Here is a 19137-nt window from a genome sequence, read left to right on the forward strand (position 1 = left end):
AAGCCCCCCTCACCCTGCCATCAGCCACTTTGGACCAGGAATCACCGACTGGACGCAAGGGAAAGGATTCATTTTCTGCATGCATGTCACACAGATTGTGTACGCTCTCAGTTTAAATACTGCACGTATGTGCACTTAGAACAGGCTCTAGTGAAGACACACACGACAGAACCAGGTGAAAACCGGGTTTGTTCCTTTCACGCCAAGTTGAATTCAAACATTTGCAATCTCTCTCTCTCTCTCTCTCTCTGTCTCTCTCTCTCTCTCCATCCGTGCGAGCGTCGCCCTTAAAGGCCCCAGTCACACGCGAGCTCACCTTCCGATCATAGTAGAGTGCTGCTGCACGGCGGCCTCCAGGAGGCGCTCCAGGATGGTCCACTCTCCCATGGTTGGAGTTAGGAGGCATCCACTGGGCACGGGACAAGAATCGGGGCTGAGCCCTACTTCTGACGGGGCTTCGCGGTCAGCTGGAACACCGGTGATGCTTTCAACGTCCCTCCTCTCTTTTTTTTATTCTTCTTCTTCTTCTTCAACTCCACTTGTTGAGCAAAGATGAGGTAGGGAGTGGTTTCGGGGACGGGACGGGGACGAGTTTGGCATAAAAAAAAAGTTATAAAATAGGGACCTCAAAAAAAAAAAGTTCAGTAACGCCTCATTGTGAGCTCCCTTTGCTCATCCTTTCATGGCCGTCCAAACACACACACACACGCGCGCACTCTCAACCTGAACTGCACCTGAGATGGTTGGACTGAAGCTTTGATGTGCCAGTTGCTCACACACACGTACGCTGGCGTGTCCGCGTGTGAGGTAACTCTCCTCCGTCCATGCACCTGCTCTCCACGAGTCCTCTTTACACTTTCCTCCTCGTTTGCCTCCTCTAGGTGCACATGACCCCGTTTACCTCCTGAACAGCTGGTTGGTCATGTGGTGTGACACACACACACACACACACACACTACTATCTACCACTGAGCTTCAAGGATGCAGCCGCGTAGCTTGTGCAGACGTCCATCGCTCGCGCAGAAACACTCTGCCCTCACGCTGGTTCCTTGACAGCATGTCGTAGGAGCCGTGGCCAGGCGCAGGTCCGTGCACTCACGTGAGCCTGAGCAACCAGGGATCTCTGCTCGACCTCCACTCCTCCATCCTCTTCGTTCCTTCCTCTCCAACCCCTCTTTCTCTGTCCTCTCTCCCAGATTATTTTTTCCAAAGGGATTCCTCCTCCTCCTCCTCCTCTCTGTTGCTCCTCTCCTTCCCTCCTGGTTGGGTTCAGACAGCACTGGAGAGAAGCATCACACTTCCTCCTCCTCCACCATCTCCTCCCCTCTGTTCAAAACCACGCAAGAGTCGCTGGCTTTCCTCCTCGTCCTCACAGCCTCCCTCTCCCTCTCCCTCTCGTTCTCTCTGTGCCTCTCAGCGTTACCAAGAGGCAGCTCTCCTTTCTTCTTCTCTTCCCTTCATCTTGTTTTTTCCTTCCCACTTAGTCTCTCTCTCTCGCCCGGTTTGCCTCCACCTGCCTCGGTCTCTCTCTGAGCCAGTAGGCAGCAAGACCGAGCGTGTGTCTAGGGGATTAGAGAGAGGAATCATTTCTCTGCTCCTCCCCCCGCTCGCTCCCGCTCACTCACTCACTATCACTGTGTTTATCGGCTCTCCCTCTTCATCCTCCTCTTCGTCGCTCACTGCTTCACCATCGACATCACCAAACAAACCATTTTCCACTTTTCTCTCACAATGCACATTGTCTTCACATGGTCATCCATCTCAAATTTTTTTCTAATCCTACCTACTGTAACTGCAAGGATGATCTGTTTATACACACGCACAAACGCACACATGCACACACACACACACACACACACACGACAAAGACCAGAGACACAGGAGGCAGTGCCATGCCGAGGCTATGTAAGGATACCGAACTGACAAAGGGGAAGTATGTGACTGAGTGAGAATGTGATGGAATCAGTGTGAGTGTGTATGTGTGTGTGTATGTGTGGGTGTGTGTGTGTGTGTTTATAATGGAAATGGAATTAGTGACATCAAGATTTAGAGTAATTTACTTGGAGGATGCTCTCTTTCTCTTTCTCACTCATCATCTCGATTTTTTTTTCTAATCCTACCTACTGTAACTGCAAGGATGATCTGTCTACACACACACACACACACACACACACACACACAGAAACACACACACACAAAACCCCTCTTTTCATTATTGATTAGTCAAAAAACACAAAAGATTAAACATTAAATCAATTGATTTAATTGCTGCACTCAAATAACTGTGAATAAAGAAATTCATGGTTGTGTGTGAAACTACAGTAAGTGTGAGTTCGACACAGTGAAGAGGTACGACATCCTCTCTCTGGGACACTGGGCCACCATGCAAGCGACTGTCACTCTGCAGTCAACAGACTTGAGATCACAAAAAAATGTACTCTCTCTCACACACACACACACACACACACACACAAACACGGTAGCATCTCCATGCAGTGCAGCTGAGTGTTTTAGTAGCTTCCTCTGTCACTGCAGGGCTTCCCAGACAGGAGGAGTAGTAATCTATTCTGAAAGAAGTAATGAGTGACTGCACTTGTGCACACACACACCCCCCACCAAGGCAATCTGGCAGCACTGTGCCTCACACGTGAAGAGGGTAAGGCAGAAAAGGAGGGTGGGGGGTTGAGAATAACACAAACAAGTAAGGCTGCAGTCTGCATTGTCTGGCATGAGTGCACAAGACATTTCTTTAACTAATTCCTAATATCCTTGTTAGGCGACTTTCATTGGCCATAAACACCCTCGTGTGAAAAAAAGCTTTATTGTTCCTCAATGGATTAACAAAATATCCTCACATTTTTATCTGTGCCTGTGGCGTAGCTCTTGGAATGACAGTGCCATTTGGTCTATCAAGTTGTTTCACCATCTCAGTCCAAACTGAAATATTCGTCTCGAAATTTGGTACAAACGTTCATTGTCGTCAGATGAATTCTCCTGACTTTGGTGACTAATAAAGTTAAATGCAGCATTCAAATGCTTTAAAAGTGTCAAATATAAAAAACACAAGATGTCATTGTCAGCCATCTTGGGAATTCCAGTAGAAGTGAAAATATGCGTGCGTGTTGTCGGCCTCAGACATACCTCCAAAAAATGAAGCCAAATCTTCTTCATTGCCCCCTGGTGGTTGGCTGCAGTGTAGATCATAAATCCCGCCTCCTCCATGTTAGCAGATGGGACATGGACCAAACTATAACATCAAAGTACACATTAAATAACATTTTATCTTCAAGATGGCATCCTCTATTGTTCTTGTAGATTTTTTTATCCTGTAATGTGAATTTGCGTCACTATTAAAAAATTAAAGTGTCGTATTTACGCTCACTAAAGAAATAGCTGGTGACTGTTCACATTAGCCTCACCTGCTCAAAAGACTAATGTGCATTTTAACATGAGCAATAAATCTTCAAGCGGAGATTAATGAAGGTTCCTGGGAAGTAATGTCATCTAAATCTATGGGTTAATTCGACAGCAGGTATTTGGCACGAAGGCGTTGATGTGTTGCTGAAACTGGACGTGGCCCCTGATCCACTTTGTACTTTGTCTTGTGAAGGGAAGATCTACTGAACGGATAAGAAGCTTTGGTGTGGCTCCAGGCACCATGAGACAGTGCGTTTGTGTGCGTGTGTCCATAATCACACCAGCAGGGCACCGAAGGCAATTATGGTTTTAAGCAGCAGGTTGGAATCAATTATTTCATGCCGGCTGCTTTTTTTTTTTCTTCCCAAAAAAGTACAATTTCTACTTAATTCCACATTCAAATCATTGATCTTTAAAATTCTGATAACTTTCATTAATGTTGCATCTTCTTTAACTTTTTAAATCACTACTGTCCAATACTTTTTATTGTTAGTCCAAGTTCAGAATACATGACTTCCAACGGTATTCCGGTCCAGAGTCCTGCAGTCGTCCTGAGTTCACACTACACGAGTGGAGACGGGGTCACACACGACAGTCTTTGTATGCGCTCGTCACCTGTATATGTCTAGATATTTAGCCTATACTGGAAACCTGGTCAGAGATGTCGTCATGACTGGGCTCTCTAAATTGCATCTTGGAAGAATTAACAGTAATTGACGACTGACGATGAATGCTGATTTGTTCACGGGTGGAAAATTGGGCTAAAAATCTTGTCCTGTGAGCTAGGCATCAAATAGATTCAAACAAAGTCAGTATCAATATTTGCATCAACTCTTTGCTGCTGAATGAAAACAGCAGGAACGCAGTGACACTGTGTCCATGCAGAATTGGCAACAAACCATTGGTTGACTTGTTCCTGATGGGGCCACATTACATATACAAAAATGACATGAAAATTGATTATAAATGTGTATAGACTGCAAGAAATACACCACAATAGAAAATAAACCCATCTCCAGCACATTTTATATATAATTATTGTTGGATGACATTTATTTGTAAGAAGTTGAAATTGTCTGAATGGGACACACGGGCTATCAACAGTCTTTAAGTTGTATATACACAGTTCCATTATGTTGCACTTGTGGCTTTAAATGACGCCCTCCTCCTCCTCAGCTCCTGTGGTCTGTCGGTCGGCATTAAGTGATCGCTCTGAAAGCCCTCTTCTCCACATACTTCAGCTTGTGCCTCCTCTTGAACCTGAGAGATGGAAGAAGAGTGGAAACGTAGATTATTATCAACATGCACCCCGTGAAGCTGAACGTCACCGTGAGCCTTTGATGGCACGTAACATAACAAGTACTTACTTGGCTCTTTCTCTGGGTTCGATCAGGTTCCTTTTCTGCAGACTCTTGAAGCGGTCCTTGAGGACGCTGCCCTCTGGCTGCAGATTTACGGCATTACAAGAGGCGGGGAGACAAGTCCAGACAAATCCATGTGAGACGAATGAGACAGTTTCCAATTCCCACCCAAATTATAAAATCCCATTCACAAAGGAAAGTCCTGATTTAACACATTATTCAGAGACATAATGGAAGAAGATAACAAGGTACAAGTTGGGAATTCTCCACCCTCAATTACATAAAATGATGTATCTATAATTGTGTCTGTGAGTCAAAGTGGGTCATCGGAGTATTAAAGAAAAAGGATAAAGCTTAGAATAACAATAAAGAGTGGGGAAGATAATACACCGACTAAATGAACCAAAACTCATTACAGATAAAGACCGAGGTCAGAGCGGATGAACGAGAGCGAGGTGCAGATGTTTGGTGAAGTACCTTGAGTTGTCGCAGGGAGCCTGCCAGCTCGTCGCTCAACTGAACCTCAAGGTCCTGAGCCTGGAACCTGCAGATACAGGGGGAAAAACATTTTACATGCAGTCATTAAAAAAAATTAAAAATGAGAGGTCCATTAATATACCGCCCACTGCTGAAACAACCACAGGTTTAAGGTCTATGTTAATGCTGCTAGCAGAAGATGCAAAAATGGACAAGTGGAAAAACGTGGTTAAAATGAAAACATCCACATCTACATCCCCCCTCCCCGCAATGTGTTCGACTCATCAATACACACACAAGTTGGGCTTTGTTTCCCAATGCAAAGATAACATCAGGAATAAAAGCGTGTATGTGAGGGGCAGTCCAGCGAGTGTACGCACAAGATTAGTTTAATCTTCAAACTCAACCTATAATAGTAAAGTAGTTAAACATCTGCACCTCTGTCTTGGCTCTGAGAAATGTTATCAGGATTATTTTCGTAGAAAGTCTGTATTACAAACTGGACGCGTGGACTTTGAAAGCAGTGGGATGCAGGAAGGAGCTTCACAAAAGGCACCTATGCATTTTAGGAAAAAGACCTTCTACGAATCAAAAGTCTGAATATCTGGACCTCTGCTGTATTACCTTGATCGTTATATTTTTCATCCGTCTTCCGGAGTCCCCTTACTTTATCAAAGTGCAATACTAAATCACCGGAGGAGCCCTTTGACCGTGGGAAACGTGTAGAGGGAGAGCGTTAGGTCGTACTTGAGTTTGCCGAGGCGTCTGGGCTGGCTCTTCTCGGCCTCCTGATTGGCCTTGCGTATTTTCTGTTTGTCTTCTGTACTCTGCTCCTGCTGCTTGATGGACGCCTTGATGGAGCGGAGCTGGAAGAGCTGCTGCCGATGGTCCATCTGCCGCTTGCTGTCCAGCCGCCTCAGCTCCTGGGACGGGAAGAGGAGGACAAATGAGTAGACGGTGAGTGGAGCAACAACAATGTGGCATCTTCCTGAGAGTTTGTCAGCAGGAAAACTATTGAACAGACTTCCATGAAATTTGGTGGAAGGATGAGACGTGGGCCAAGACATAACCTTTTAAAATTTGGGGAAGATAGAGGATTTATTTTCTTTTCGTGTTATATTTTCACCGATTTCCCAGGGGCGTATAAATTGTGTCTGTACCTTAATTTTGTCAGCCTTTTCTCTCTTCCTCTGTCTCTCAGTCTTCTTCTTTGCCAATGAGCTGCCTCCCTCTGCATCCTCATCTTCCTCATCATGAGCAGCTTCTTCTTCATCCTCCTCCTCCTCCTCCTCCTCTTCTACCAAACCTTCCACCTGTTCTCTTATGACCGTCTCCTGTAGAACACAAAAACGTATGTTAGATATGAAGAAAAGATTCTTCTTTTTTTTAAAAGATTCAAGGCTGAGCTGGGACAACCATCTTTACCTCTGTGGCTGTGTCGTCCTTGTTGACGGCCAGCTGCCGCTCTAATTTGTCTTCCTCCTTTTGTTTCTTTACCTCCACCTCGTGGGCCTCCTTCAGCAAGGCCTGGGTTCAGAGAAGGACACTGTCACCTCATGCAGCTCATCGAAACAAAAAACACTTGTGGGGACAGGCTTGGACGTGGAAAGCTGATGAACTTTTATTCATACAAACAAACGTGGGTAGGGGCGGGCAACATTTTTTTTGAGAAAAAAAGTCGAGAATGAAGGATTTAGATTAATGATCCAGACAATTTTTTTTTTGTATAACTTGTTATTCATTAAAAGTGAGAAATGAGAAATTGTACAAAAATTGTGCAAGTTGAGCATGAATAAATTACATTTGGGCATAGATTGGATTTTGTGTGTTAAAATTATTGCAATATGTTGGTAACTTAAATTTTTTTTTATATAATCTTACACTTTCATGCCATAAATTGCCACACAGCCTTTATTAGCTCGCAGAGGACTGGAGCAGATCCTGAATCATGTACAAATTCAAAAATCGGTTTTGAAACGTGAATCGCTATGAACCGAGAATCGATTGTCAGCTGAATCTTTGGCCTGTTTTATCTGACAGGGTCTTCAATGCAGTGTGCGTTTGTGTATCCTCAGATCTCAGGACACTGTTCACACAACAGTCTCCTAAGCTCCTATGTGTTGTCTTCACATTCCAATGAATGGAATACTGGGAGCGCAAGGATGAGATCATCACTGGTCACACACAGTCCTCACGTATTTCAGCAAACAGAAACAAGTACAAGCTGCAGTACTTTCAGTTAGATAGACATAAAACTCAATGCAGGAGGTACAACATTTATACTAATGTATGGCTGCAGCTAACGATTATTTTTTCATTGATTAATCTATCGATATATTTTTCGATTGGTCGATTAATCTATCGATTATTTTCAGTTTACTCAATTAATCCTTTGATTAACTAACCAATAAATAACCTATATATTTATGATGATGAAGATGGAACACAACATAAATAAAAGATTTCATTTTAGGCTAAAAAAAAGAAAAACATTTAGACTGAACATTCTCTATGTAATAATGCAGATGAAGCACACAAAAAACCCATCCATACGCAATCCATGGCGCAACATCTGAACATTATCTCTGCCAAATTTCGTACTGATAGGGTGAAGCAGAGCAAAGTTACAGGCTTTATATGGACATGGTCATAGGACGGCTGAAGAACTTTTATTCATACAACGATCAGGGGGAATGTGTACACAGACGATGTTCCAGTTACCTGGTGGGAGAAGAAGTCTGGGTTGTAGGATCCTCCGGGGGCGATCACTTCCACAGCAGGGAGGACCGACGGCCTGTCGCTCAACTTCTCTGGACGCTGACGAGACGGATGAAGCCACGATCAAACCACCACATGTGTAATAACAAAAAAAGTATTAGCCTCCTGCTCAAAGGCTTTTTCAAGTGATCTCAGACTTTTGGACGCCACAATACATGACAAAAATGTATTTAATCTCACCTTAACACGCTTCTTGCCTGTCTGTTGAAGGTACCAGTCCTCAGCTGAATCTTTGACTGTAGATTCTAAGGAAATAAAGAAAGGAGAAATTTTCTAAACATACTTCCACTTACTCTGTGAACATGTCACAGACTATAATCTGTGAAGTTAATATATTACTAGCAATCAAATTCTTACAAATGATAATCAATCTATTTATTCCATTGCATCCACATTCGGACACTTGGATCTTCACACAACTCCAAACTTTAGTTTTCTCGTGTGTATCCTCAGATCCTAGACAACTGTTCACAAAACAGTCATCTGGGCTCCATGTTGGGTCTTCACATTCCCATAAAGGAAATACTGGGAGCGCAAGGATGGGATCATCACTGGACAGACACACACGCGTGCAAGCAAACACTCCACTCACGCTCTTGCCCCCATATGTCGTAATAGTCTCTGTTGGGGTTGTTGTTGGCCTCTGTGTCGGACTTCTTGGCCTCCTTGGTGACCGGCCGTCTGCTCAGCAGACGTTTCTGCCTCCGGGTCACCACGCCTTTGGCTGCCAGCTGCTCAGCCTTCTGGGAAATGCGACGTAGTTTCTTGGCATTTGGTTGCTGGTACGCCAGCACACTGTGGGGGGGGAAAGAAATGAGGAGAATCGTTGATTATGTAGTGCAGGAGCAGGCAACATGAGATATGATGGAGATAAGTGAAACCAGCAACTAGCAAGCTAAGTTTTAGGTCTGTTCCATCTGACAGTGTGCGGTGTGCGTTTGCGTTTCCTCAGATCTCAGGACACTGTTCACACAACAAGTCTCCTAAGCTCCTATATGTTGTCTTCACATTCCCATGAAGGGAATACTGGGAGCGCAAGGATGAGATCATCACTGGTCACACAGTCCTCACATATTTAAGCAAACAGATGAGTACTTTCAGTTAGATAGACGTAAAACCTAATTCTGATGGTGAAAATTTAAGACAAATGTGTTCTTATGCATCTTGGTAAACAACTTTAATGTGGCTTGTCTACTTGAGTCAATGTGCCTGATTCTCCAAAAATGTACCTCTCAAGAATCAACCAGATGAAATCTGGGCTCTTGTTTCTTCTGACAATATCTTAACTGTAAAGTATCGATCAAACCATAAGAGGAAGAGGAAAGAACAAAAGACCGTGGGTGGGTACTGACTCTTTAGGTGCTGGGATGAGGGAGTCCTGCTGCAGGATCAGGTCTATCCTCAGAGGACGTGGCGTTTTCCCTTTTCTCTTCTTCCCCTCTATGGGTTCTGCTGCTTCTCAAGGATAAAAAAGGATTATTCACTTACAAGAATGGATACACATACACATCCAAGGATGTAAAGAGATGATCAACTGGTAAGGTAAACTTTTCATTTAAACATGTACTTCTCTGGGAAACACAGAACTACATAAAGGTTTTGAGGGTGTTGTTCTCCTTGCCTGTTCATTACCGCAAGCAAGGAGTTTTTGTTTTCATCCATGTTTGTTTGTTTGATACAGATTACAGGAAACTACAAAAAAAATGATTTCATGACATTTTGTGGAGGGGTTCGGTCATGACCCAAGAAAGACCCCATTCATTTTTGAGTTGATCAAGATAAACGGGCAGATCTAGGTGTTTTTTAATTTCATCTTCTTTACCTTAGCAAGATAGGGCGTTAGCCTCGGCAGAGGTATTCACCCTTTGTGTTGCCGGTCGAGGAGAGCTACTTCTTAATAGCAGACACACATTGATATAACTTATTTACCCTTCCGCTCCGCTCTCTTCGGTTGTCCAACATCCAAAAAGAACAAGCTGTCGTCTGACTTTTCAGCCAGCAAGCCCCTGAAACACAAAGATGACGACATGTCACATTTTATGAAAACTGAAGACGGAAGAGAATTGCTGTTGATAATTCGCTTATGATGATTATTCAATCAGGTAGTCAATTAATTGTTGTGGTGTACAAGGAGACAGAGGACTGCATTTACGATGGGGATGCACCGATACCACTATTTTTCAGACAAAGTACAAGTACTTATATTTAGCTACTTCCCGATACCGAATACCAATTTGAGTACTTGCCCCTGCTTGAAAATAAGAAATATACCTTTGGAATTTGTGGAGTCACGACTTTCATGTGCTGAATGGCTTGGTAGCATGACATATTATGATGGTCAGTGCCAGCTTTTATGTTTTTGTACAGTTTGCATGTTTTTGCAATCAACTGCTGACATTGCTCAACTGTGTGGAGGACGCTATGTTGGCGTAGTGGTATCTGTTGTTGTAGTATCCGAGCAGTTTTATGAGTACAAGTACATGAGCGCAGTATCGGACCCGATACTGGTTTTGCTGCATCCTTAATTTAAGGAAAATCACAACAGTCCAAAACATAACATTTGCATCATGACATCATAATTGTTCATCTTCTGTCATTGAACAAAATCAAATAACTGTGTCCGGCCTAGTGCTGATACTGAATCTCAATGTGGAATAACTTTATTTGTAGATTAAGCTTCAACATTTGAGGTAAACCACGTGACACGCTGCCCCCAAACAACACAAACAACGAAGAAGTAAGGTGAATTGGCTCCCAGCTGTTTAACTGGAGGAATAAACCCTTAAGGGTAACACAACTTATATTTATAGATTTGATACGAATTCACGATTCTGTAGTTTGTGTCACCTTTTGGGATTTGGATAATTGAGCAACGCGTCGTGCTCATTGTTCAATAATGACTGTGACACAAAGAACCTCTGGTCCGATGTAAAGTTTCTGTTAAATCATTATGGACAGAAGACGATGAAAAGTCGTCAGCACATCGAGCTAGCTAGCTTACCCCGTGGTCCTCTCCTGGAGCCGGACGTCTTCCAAAAACTCCTCCACGTCATTTATGTCGCTGTGTTTGTTCCAGCTCTTCTTCTTGTTCTTGTTCACGCGTTTTCTCCGGCCGCTGAGCGACTCCGAGGAGGACTTGAAGTTTAAAAAACCAGGCTGTGAAGCCACCACGCGTTTCAACCTCCTGGCGGCCGCCATGTTGGAGGACGAGAGGAAAAAAGAAACACGCTACTTCTTCTTCTTCTACTACTTCTTCTTCACCGCTTAGCTGAGGCGCTGTAGTGGAGGCGGTGGCGCCACCTGGAGGACTGATCGTGTAAGCGCTGGATAAGCTTTTACCATATAAACATAAATATAAGTGTAAACTTTATGGATTTTTTATATATCACACTTAATAAGCCAATTACAATTGCTTTTAGTAACACAGAGTTAAAGTATTATACAGTTATATAAAATGTAAAGAAAAATGAATAAGAGTTGTGTTGGTTTCGAGTATTTTATTTATTTAATACTTTCTCAAAAAGAAATAAAAATGTGAATTTAGTTTTAGAAGGCTGAATGACCTTATATTATCTTCCTGATATTTTAAGTGCTGTTGTTTGATTTTTTTATTTCTTCCCTTGTAAAACATTTAATACCAAAAAAATGAAAAAGTAAGAACCTAAAAAAAGCAGTAAATAATCCACAATTTAAGTAAAAACTCGCGTTGCACGTGAGAGTGGCCGTAGCAGTTGCTTGTCATGTTGCAGCATGTATGTAATATGTTTGTCCCCGGTGCATCATGGGAAACGTGTCTCCTATCGCTGTCCTGTGTACTTTTTCCTTTTTTTTCCCCACCCTTCGTTTTATTGCGAGAACAACGCTTAAGAGACTCAAGAATAAAATCCAATTTTACAGCTGCAATCTCCCGCGAACTTTTCACAGGTAAGCATCACCGTTTCGATAAAACCTCAATCTACCGTTTCGCGCGACGTTAGTTCGCGGATGGCCGTGTTTTCTCGTTTATTTTCGGTGAAAAGGGGAGAAACGCAGGGCAGTCTGAGCTATTATCCGTCTGCTCGGGGAGTCAGGGACCTAAAGAACCACTTCTGGTCGCGTCGAATTTGACTCGGTAATGCGCCTAAAGTGAGGGGTCATCTGACAAAATATTGTTAATCAGTTGTTCCCTGACATGTCTCGTGTCGTCTCCAAAAACCATATTCCACTTTCGTGCCGCCGTTTTTATAATTTTCCGTCGTTTTTATCGTCACCCTCTATCGTTTCCTACAACGATTTCCCTTCCCGTTTACATTCTTTTCGCCAGCAGCCAGCCATCGTCTTCGTGTTTGTTCGTTTGCGTACACTGGGCAGCCGGAGCGGGCGGGGTCACGTGGTTTTCCTTCAAAATAGCTCATTCTGAATAAAAAATCAAGTCCTGTGCGCAACCGGGGCGCGCGGTGTGAAGAAGTGAACGAACCCGCGTCCAGTGCGCAAGGGGCGGGGGTTGACTGTCGATCCTCGCCAGGTGATTGGTTGAAATGTTCACAACATCCCGCCCTACGGGCCTATACACGGACTGCGATTGGCTCACATGATAGAGAGCTGTGCTTTAATTCGATGCATTTGCTGTCTTCTTAGAAACATTCATTGCATAAGCGACCCTGAATCAGGCTCCTGATATTGTTTGTATTTTTCTAACCCACTTTAATTCAAGAGCAGTGTGTCGAGTTCATGTAAAGTTTTAAATTCAATTTAGTTCCAATGAAAAATAACATTTTATCTTTCACACAGTGAGCCCTTTTTTATTTCATGATTCTAAAAGTGCATTCTGTTTTGTATCTTCAGTTGATCTTTAATCGTCATGGCCCGTACCAAGCAGACTGCTCGTAAGTCCACTGGAGGCAAAGCCCCACGTAAGCAGCTGGCCACCAAGGCTGCGCGTAAGAGCGCCCCATCCACTGGTGGCGTGAAGAAGCCCCATCGCTACAGGTGAGACAGGAAAGAGGAAAAACAGCTCCTGGTCCAGATGGAAACCTAAACTATGAGTCACTGACATCAAAGCAAAGCAATCTAAAGATGGTTTAGTGAATAAACCAGCTGTATTTGTGTTCAGTTGGCGTTCATGTGGTTGACATTAAAAATATATCCTACTTCCCATATCCTCACAAATATATATATTTTTTCATGTGTTCCTAAGGCCCGGTACTGTGGCTCTGCGTGAGATCCGTCGTTATCAGAAGTCCACTGAGCTGCTGATCCGCAAGCTGCCTTTCCAGCGCCTGGTGAGGGAGATCGCCCAGGACTTCAAGACCGACCTGCGTTTCCAAAGCGCAGCCATCGGAGCTCTGCAGGTCAGTAGCAGTGGTGGTCATCACAGAAAAAGTCTTAAACAACCTTAACTAAAGTCATGTTTAATTGTTCACCTAAAATAAAAAACAATATTTTGACTCTTCTCATCTGCAGGAGGCCAGCGAGGCCTACCTGGTGGGCCTGTTCGAGGACACCAACTTGTGCGCCATCCACGCCAAGCGTGTCACCATCATGCCCAAAGACATCCAGCTGGCACGTCGTATCCGTGGGGAGCGTGCTTAAAATGTTTTTTCTGATTTATTATTACATGCTCTGTCCTCTTGTCCCTTCACCACCTTTTTCCACCCCTTTCCTTCCTCTATACTTAATTAGTAGTTTGGTTTGAGGTTCTATATATATATCATATGATTGTGATAACCGTAAAATGTGTGACTATGTCTTCTTTGGTGCTACTAGTAGCAGACTTTCCTTAAGAGATATCTTCATGTATGTTTGAAACTTTGATTCACAGTTATGCTCACTCACTTCCATCTAGCTTGCTCACGGGAATACTTTGTCATCTCTGTGATTAGGGAGTTTTTGCAAGCAAAGACTAGTGTATGATCTAAAATAAGCATAGGAATTAGCATTCAGACATTTTCATCTTCAGACGGACACATGTTGATATAATGGGTCTTCGTTAAACTTTTTTTTTTTAAACAAATTTGTTGTAAAAGTAGGGATTTCTTTTTCTTTTTTACAATAATGGTGTATTTCTACTGTTTCATTGAAATGTATCATAATACAAAAGTTTGATTCTGGTTCTCAATTAGTAACGTCATTGTGCTTTGATGACTGCATGGTTTGACAGACTACGAGCGGCATATATGTAGCAGACCTTTGTTGATCAATGTTTTGATTTTCAGCCATGTTCTTATGTCCAGGTAATGTTTGGACTTTTGGTTCCTCTCTCAGGTTGGTATGGTAACCTAGTTTTTTTTTTTCTACTGTGTTTGATTTATGTTTTCAGTCATATTTTTAAAAGCAAAAATATTTGTACCCTGGAATTCACATACAAACATAATAAACAGATTCTTGTGGTCAGATGAGCTGAAAGAGAATATCTACACCATGTGGTCTTGGACTCAGGGAAACCGTTATGGGCATTTTTTAAATTTTATAATTTATTACACTAAATTAAGTATGTACATGAAATGTATTTTAAATTATAGCTCGTCCCAATTAATATTCCTGTACATTCAAAGAAGGAATTCAACAACCAAATTTTGTTGTGGTTTCATTAAGTTCAAAATTACTACTCTTTAAGATTCAGTTAAATTAAATCGGGATTTAATTACACGGAAACTAACTTCTTTGTAAATTAAAAACGTTTCTGTTGGGGACAAAAAAATTCCAAGTCTATCAAAAATAAACCACATGGCTACAGGTCAAAAGATTATCTGCTTGGAATAAATATGGACCAAGGTACGTTTTAACTGTTTCTAAGTACACACGACTTGCAGACACCCGAAACCAAGTCGTTTTTTAAAATTTTGGGCAAAAAGTCAGCTTTTCCATAATCGTCAAAGAAAGTAATTAAATGTAGTTTGAATTGGTGGATGGGCCTTCAAACGGTAAATTAGTTGTTGATGAAAACAAAAAATTATAACTAAATGCATGTGATGTTTTTTTTGTTTGGTCAGGGGAGTTTGCCCAAAACTGAAAAAGTTTTCTGGTTTCTGCTTGTGTTCTGTTAGCACATACTATCTACTATCATACCATCTCAAAATTGTCACTATCAATATTTTAAAAACTTATCATTGACAACCTTTTAAAATTAACGACTTCAGTGTTACTTTCGGTTTGAGCCCGACTGGTCGGTGGCATATTTAAAGAAGAAATACTCACATCTATATGTCACATTAACCTGATAATAAGGTAAAATACATTTAAGTCCTTTAGTTATTGTCAACACGTTGCCGATTTAATCAACTCGTGTTGACCAACATGTATCACAAAGTGACCACATTCATGTGTTTGTGTGAACACTGTTGCATTGTGGGGCCGATGATTGACGGCGGCGGCAGCGGCGGCGGCCATTTTCCCGCTGGACGCTGCTTCCCATTGTGGATACGAAGAAGAAAATAGAAAGAAGCCGAAACATTTGTCGCGACTTGTTCTCACTTTGCCCCCTTTGGTAAGCGCCTCGAAACGAGTCGCCGCGGCCGCCAATGAACTTCCGTGTTTGTGTGTAGCGAATTGTGGTGTTTACAGCGACGTTTTACGGGGAATAACGTGCGATTTTGTCGTGTTTTCTTTAAATAACAACCGCGGCGGTCGAAGCGACGGTGAAATGCGGTCCTTTCCGCAGCCGTTCGGATCGAGGGGGGCTTCAGTTTCAAATCATTCGCCGGTTCAGCTCGGTTCTACGCAGCCGTTAGGGACCGTTCGGCTTCTCTGTGCCCACGTATGAGTTCCTTGAAATGTCTTCTGTCTTGTTCTCCCGTTTGCCGACACGCTGGCAGAGCGGTTCTCGGTAAAAATCGAAGTTGTTTGTGTGGCGCTCCGTTGCTCCTCTGCCCTCGGTCTTTATCCCGTTCGCGCATCAAACCGCCGCCATCATCAGAAACGAGGTGGGCGGGACCTGGCGGCGGTTGAAGTCAGCCGTAGAGCCCGCCCACTCTGTGTACCCTTCACGCTGATTGGCGCACGCGTTGTATTTTTAGATTCGCGTCGGTCGAGCAGCCAATGAGTGTCGTCGTTCTCCTTTGATTGACGCGTGTCGGTCGCGCAGAGTTAAGGGAATGTCCTGTGTTTACACACTGAAAAAGTTTACTTACTCCCAAGATTTCTGCTCAAAATAAGAAACTGTGATATAATATATCTTGTTTAAGTTACGTTACCAGCAAAAAACAGCGAGTGTACTTTCATTCTGTTACTATGTTTGCAGAATTGTTTGCAAAAGAAAGCACAATGAATCAGAAGACTTAAAAAAGGAGATCTCTTTGCCATGGAATGAGTTGTTCATATTACAAACCATAGTTTCTCAATTACCTTTCCTGTCTTTTTTTTTAATTAATCTATTCAGGTGATCTTTACTCGTCATGGCTCGTACCAAGCAGACTGCTCGTAAGTCCACTGGAGGCAAAGCCCCACGTAAGCAGCTGGCCACAAAGGCTGCGCGTAAGAGCGCCCCATCGACTGGTGGCGTGAAGAAGCCCCATCGCTACAGGTGAGACGAGCAAAAACAGTTCACAGGGCAGCTTAATGTGGTAGAAACAAGAAGTAGTAAAACCAAGTTCTGCTTCTCATATCCTCCTACACAAATGTGTTGCAAAGGCCCGGTACTGTGGCTCTGCGTGAGATCCGTCGTTACCAGAAGTCCACTGAGCTGCTGATCCGCAAGCTGCCCTTCCAGCGCCTGGTGAGGGAGATCGCCCAAGACTTCAAGACTGACTTGCGTTTCCAAAGCGCAGCCATCGGAGCTCTGCAGGTCAGTAGCAGTGGTGGTCATCACAGAAAAAGTCTTAAACAACCTTAACTAAAGTCATGTTTAATTGTTCACCTAAAATAAAAAAGAATATTTTGACTCTTCTCATCTGCAGGAGGCCAGCGAGGCCTACCTGGTGGGCCTGTTCGAGGACACCAACCTGTGCGCCATCCACGCCAAGCGTGTCACCATCATGCCCAAAGACATCCAGCTGGCACGTCGTATCCGCGGGGAGCGCGCTTAGATGCGCCCTCCTCCTCTTGCTCTTTAACCTTTTCACCTCCTCCCGCCCGCCCGCCCTCCCTTCACCAGTCTGTCTCTCCGTCCCTCTGACCGAACCCCCCTTCTTTCCCCTTGTTAGTAGTGTGTAGAAGAAAGCTGATTATATTATGAATAAATAAAGTGTATAGTCGTGTTTTTTCTTAGTGCTCTCAGCAGCAGACTTTTAGGGTACTCTCTTTTTGTGCATGTACCAACTTTTTGGTGATGCGGGCTCCTCAAGCACACGTCTCTTAGTTTTAAGCTGTTTCTAGTCTGACCTTGTGAGGTGAAGGAAAAAAAAAGGTTGGGACTAGAACATTGCAAATGGGGACAGACGGGAGAGGAGGGTGGGTATTGTCTGCTGAGGGACTCGGGTCTCTTTTCTGCAGCAGGGTGCTAGAAGAACTTACCTCGTCTTCCTCTCCTGCCTCCTCTCCTCCAGCCTCCACATGTAGACATGTGCAGAAGCGAGAGCGTACGGAGGCTGAAGGACGGACTTTCTGTCCTCACACGTGTCCGCATGAGCGCCGGCTCTCATCACCACAGCAAATTGAATACAATCCATCGGCATCCTTAGAGAAATTGATTGATGATTACCATATTAATCATTGCTTTCATTTGTCTTGTGAGGTTTCTTTTTTTTCTTCTTTTTTTTCCTTCCAAAGTTTCACGCACAGGACTTTTTCCCCACTTCAAACTGTGGTTGACATGGAGATGGGGGGGATAAAATCAGATTAAAACACTTGCGGAGAACAGAAATAATTTTGTTTTTCTACTGAAATGTGATGCTGCTGACTCGTTTTGGCACCAAAGTTTGATCCTGCGTCAATGCTCTTTTACTAACTGACAAGCGTTTTAATCCTCACCTGTTTTTGTGGTGTTCAAATTGGTTTCATCTAATTATTAAAAAGCCAAAGCTTGGGAGCTCATTGATGGTGTCAGATAATTTTTTAAGCAGTGGCTCATTTAAAAAAAGAAAAAAAATGACCTTTTTATAACAAAAGGTTCATCAAAGTTTGTGATGTTCTCTAAAACCAAAAGTTCTCAAAAGTGTGGAAATTATTTTTTAAAAAGACAAAATAACTGATTATAATATATTGTGAATCAGTGTCACATGATAACCGTCTGTATGAGTCCCCCCTTTGCTTCGATTTTATTTTCCTTCCAGATCAGTTGATCATCTGTATACCGTTTCTCAGGTTGTCACCCTTTTAACTTAATTTTAGTTTTTTTTTCAATTTGATTTTTTTTCCTTTTCTTTTTTTTTCTTTTTTTGAAATATTGAGGAAGATGTTTCAATTAAATAATGTTTGTAATTTCCAGATTTGTCATATAAGGTGGTAATAAATGGATGTTACACACTCACTCCTGTCTCAGTGGTGTACACACTCCACATATTGTATAACCTATATTATGCTTTTGAGTATAAGATACAACATTTACTGTTAAATGAGACACAATTTGAAGTTTAAAGTAGTTTTGCTAAAAAAAAAACCCAAAAAGGATGTTTCGCTGTTTATATCCTTTTATTATATATATTGTGATTTTATGGCAGTGGCAAGTTGACATGAATAAGTTGAGAAAAAAAACACCAACATCTTACATGGAAAAAGTTCAAGTTGCTGCCTTGGCCTCCATATTCCAATCCGACGGTGTGTCTTGAAGGCATCACCTCACAACTTTACAGCACTTTAACCATCTCATGTGTGCCTCCAGTGGACTTACGAGCAGTCTGCTTGGCACGTTCACGCACACTGCGGATGTCTCTTATAGTTTATTTTACTTGCAACATAACAGGATCTGCTGTTGTAGCTCATCACATTCATCTCTGTAGGTTTTCATAGATCAAACCTGCAGTGTAGCGAGACCCTCATCTCACACTGACGCCTCTCATACCACAAGATGGCAGTAAAACACTGTAAATGAAACTCCCTGCATGTCATTTACTTGTGTCTAAATTATAGTACAGTATGATGAATGGAAATATGTTTTAGATGAATAATGTACATGTGTGGAAATATGTATCTCCCCACATAAAAGACATGCACTTTGAACTGTTAATTTTAAATTCGAAAATTCAAATTC

At 42.7% G+C, this 19137-nt stretch overlaps 4 protein-coding genes across 5 annotated transcripts in view; 2 read left to right on the forward strand and 2 right to left on the reverse strand.

Annotated features, from left to right (window-relative positions):
* The window catches only part of LOC118299762 (gap junction delta-2 protein), a 28165-nt gene extending 26578 nt beyond the window's left edge, over nt 1–1587 (reverse strand). Inside the window, exon 1 of the mRNA XM_035623754.2 lies at nt 317–1587. Within this exon, the coding sequence (XP_035479647.1) occupies nt 317–387 (71 nt within the window). The 5' untranslated portion in view covers nt 388–1587. The remainder of the gene's footprint in view (nt 1–316) is intronic.
* Nucleotides 1588–4425: 2838 nt separating this feature from the next.
* On the reverse strand, nt 4426–11285 carry nop53 (NOP53 ribosome biogenesis factor). Of its 2 annotated transcripts, none has more exons than XM_035622233.2 (12): nt 11035–11285; nt 9963–10039; nt 9386–9485; nt 8626–8828; nt 8214–8278; nt 7977–8072; nt 6681–6782; nt 6416–6589; nt 6003–6178; nt 5256–5322; nt 4785–4861; nt 4426–4677 (listed from the first exon to the last, which is right to left on the reverse strand). In XM_035622233.2, exons 1-12 carry the CDS (start codon nt 11229–11231, stop codon nt 4617–4619), a joined length of 1395 nt encoding a protein of 464 aa, XP_035478126.2. In that variant the 5' UTR covers nt 11232–11285; the 3' UTR covers nt 4426–4616. The 2 variants fall into 2 exon arrangements, with proteins under 2 accessions (XP_035478126.2, XP_035478125.2); XM_035622232.2 differs by having other exon boundaries at nt 9386–9488; nt 11035–11281.
* Nucleotides 11286–11796: 511 nt separating this feature from the next.
* On the forward strand, nt 11797–14405 carry LOC118298968 (histone H3.3A). The gene is made up of 4 exons (XM_035622234.2): nt 11797–11957; nt 12858–13001; nt 13210–13363; nt 13476–14405. Exons 2-4 carry the CDS (start codon nt 12874–12876, stop codon nt 13602–13604), a joined length of 411 nt encoding a protein of 136 aa, XP_035478127.1. The 5' UTR covers nt 11797–11957; nt 12858–12873; the 3' UTR covers nt 13605–14405.
* Nucleotides 14406–15350: 945 nt separating this feature from the next.
* LOC118298969 (histone H3.3A) lies at nt 15351–18417 on the forward strand. The gene is made up of 4 exons (XM_035622235.1): nt 15351–15498; nt 16390–16533; nt 16641–16794; nt 16907–18417. Exons 2-4 carry the CDS (start codon nt 16406–16408, stop codon nt 17033–17035), a joined length of 411 nt encoding a protein of 136 aa, XP_035478128.1. The 5' UTR covers nt 15351–15498; nt 16390–16405; the 3' UTR covers nt 17036–18417.
* The last annotated feature ends 720 nt before the right edge of the window (nt 18418–19137 follow it).

This window comes from Scophthalmus maximus, chromosome 11 (assembly GCF_022379125.1).
Source record: "Scophthalmus maximus strain ysfricsl-2021 chromosome 11, ASM2237912v1, whole genome shotgun sequence".
Taxonomy (NCBI): domain Eukaryota; kingdom Metazoa; phylum Chordata; class Actinopteri; order Pleuronectiformes; family Scophthalmidae; genus Scophthalmus; species Scophthalmus maximus.

Bases quoted from the DNA above. Each gene is read 5' to 3' on its own strand.
- LOC118298969 (XM_035622235.1), top strand. From the start codon at position 16,406: ATGGCTCGTACCAAGCAGACTGCTCGTAAGTCCACTGGAGGCAAAGCC. The intron at 16,534-16,640 runs GTGAGACGAGCA...TGTGTTGCAAAG, and splicing joins AAGAAGCCCCATCGCTACAG to GCCCGGTACTGTGGCTCTGC. The intron at 16,795-16,906 runs GTCAGTAGCAGT...TCTCATCTGCAG, and splicing joins CAGCCATCGGAGCTCTGCAG to GAGGCCAGCGAGGCCTACCT.
- nop53 (XM_035622232.2), bottom strand. From the start codon at position 11,231: ATGGCGGCCGCCAGGAGGTTGAAACGCGTGGTGGCTTCACAGCCTGGT. The intron at 10,040-11,034 runs GTAAGCTAGCTA...TTTGTGTTTCAG, and splicing joins CTCCAGGAGAGGACCACGGG to GGGCTTGCTGGCTGAAAAGT. The intron at 6,179-6,415 runs GTACAGACACAA...TTCCCGTCCCAG, and splicing joins AAAAGGCTGACAAAATTAAG to GAGCTGAGGCGGCTGGACAG.
- LOC118298968 (XM_035622234.2), top strand. From the start codon at position 12,874: ATGGCCCGTACCAAGCAGACTGCTCGTAAGTCCACTGGAGGCAAAGCC. The intron at 13,002-13,209 runs GTGAGACAGGAA...TGTGTTCCTAAG, and splicing joins AAGAAGCCCCATCGCTACAG to GCCCGGTACTGTGGCTCTGC. The intron at 13,364-13,475 runs GTCAGTAGCAGT...TCTCATCTGCAG, and splicing joins CAGCCATCGGAGCTCTGCAG to GAGGCCAGCGAGGCCTACCT.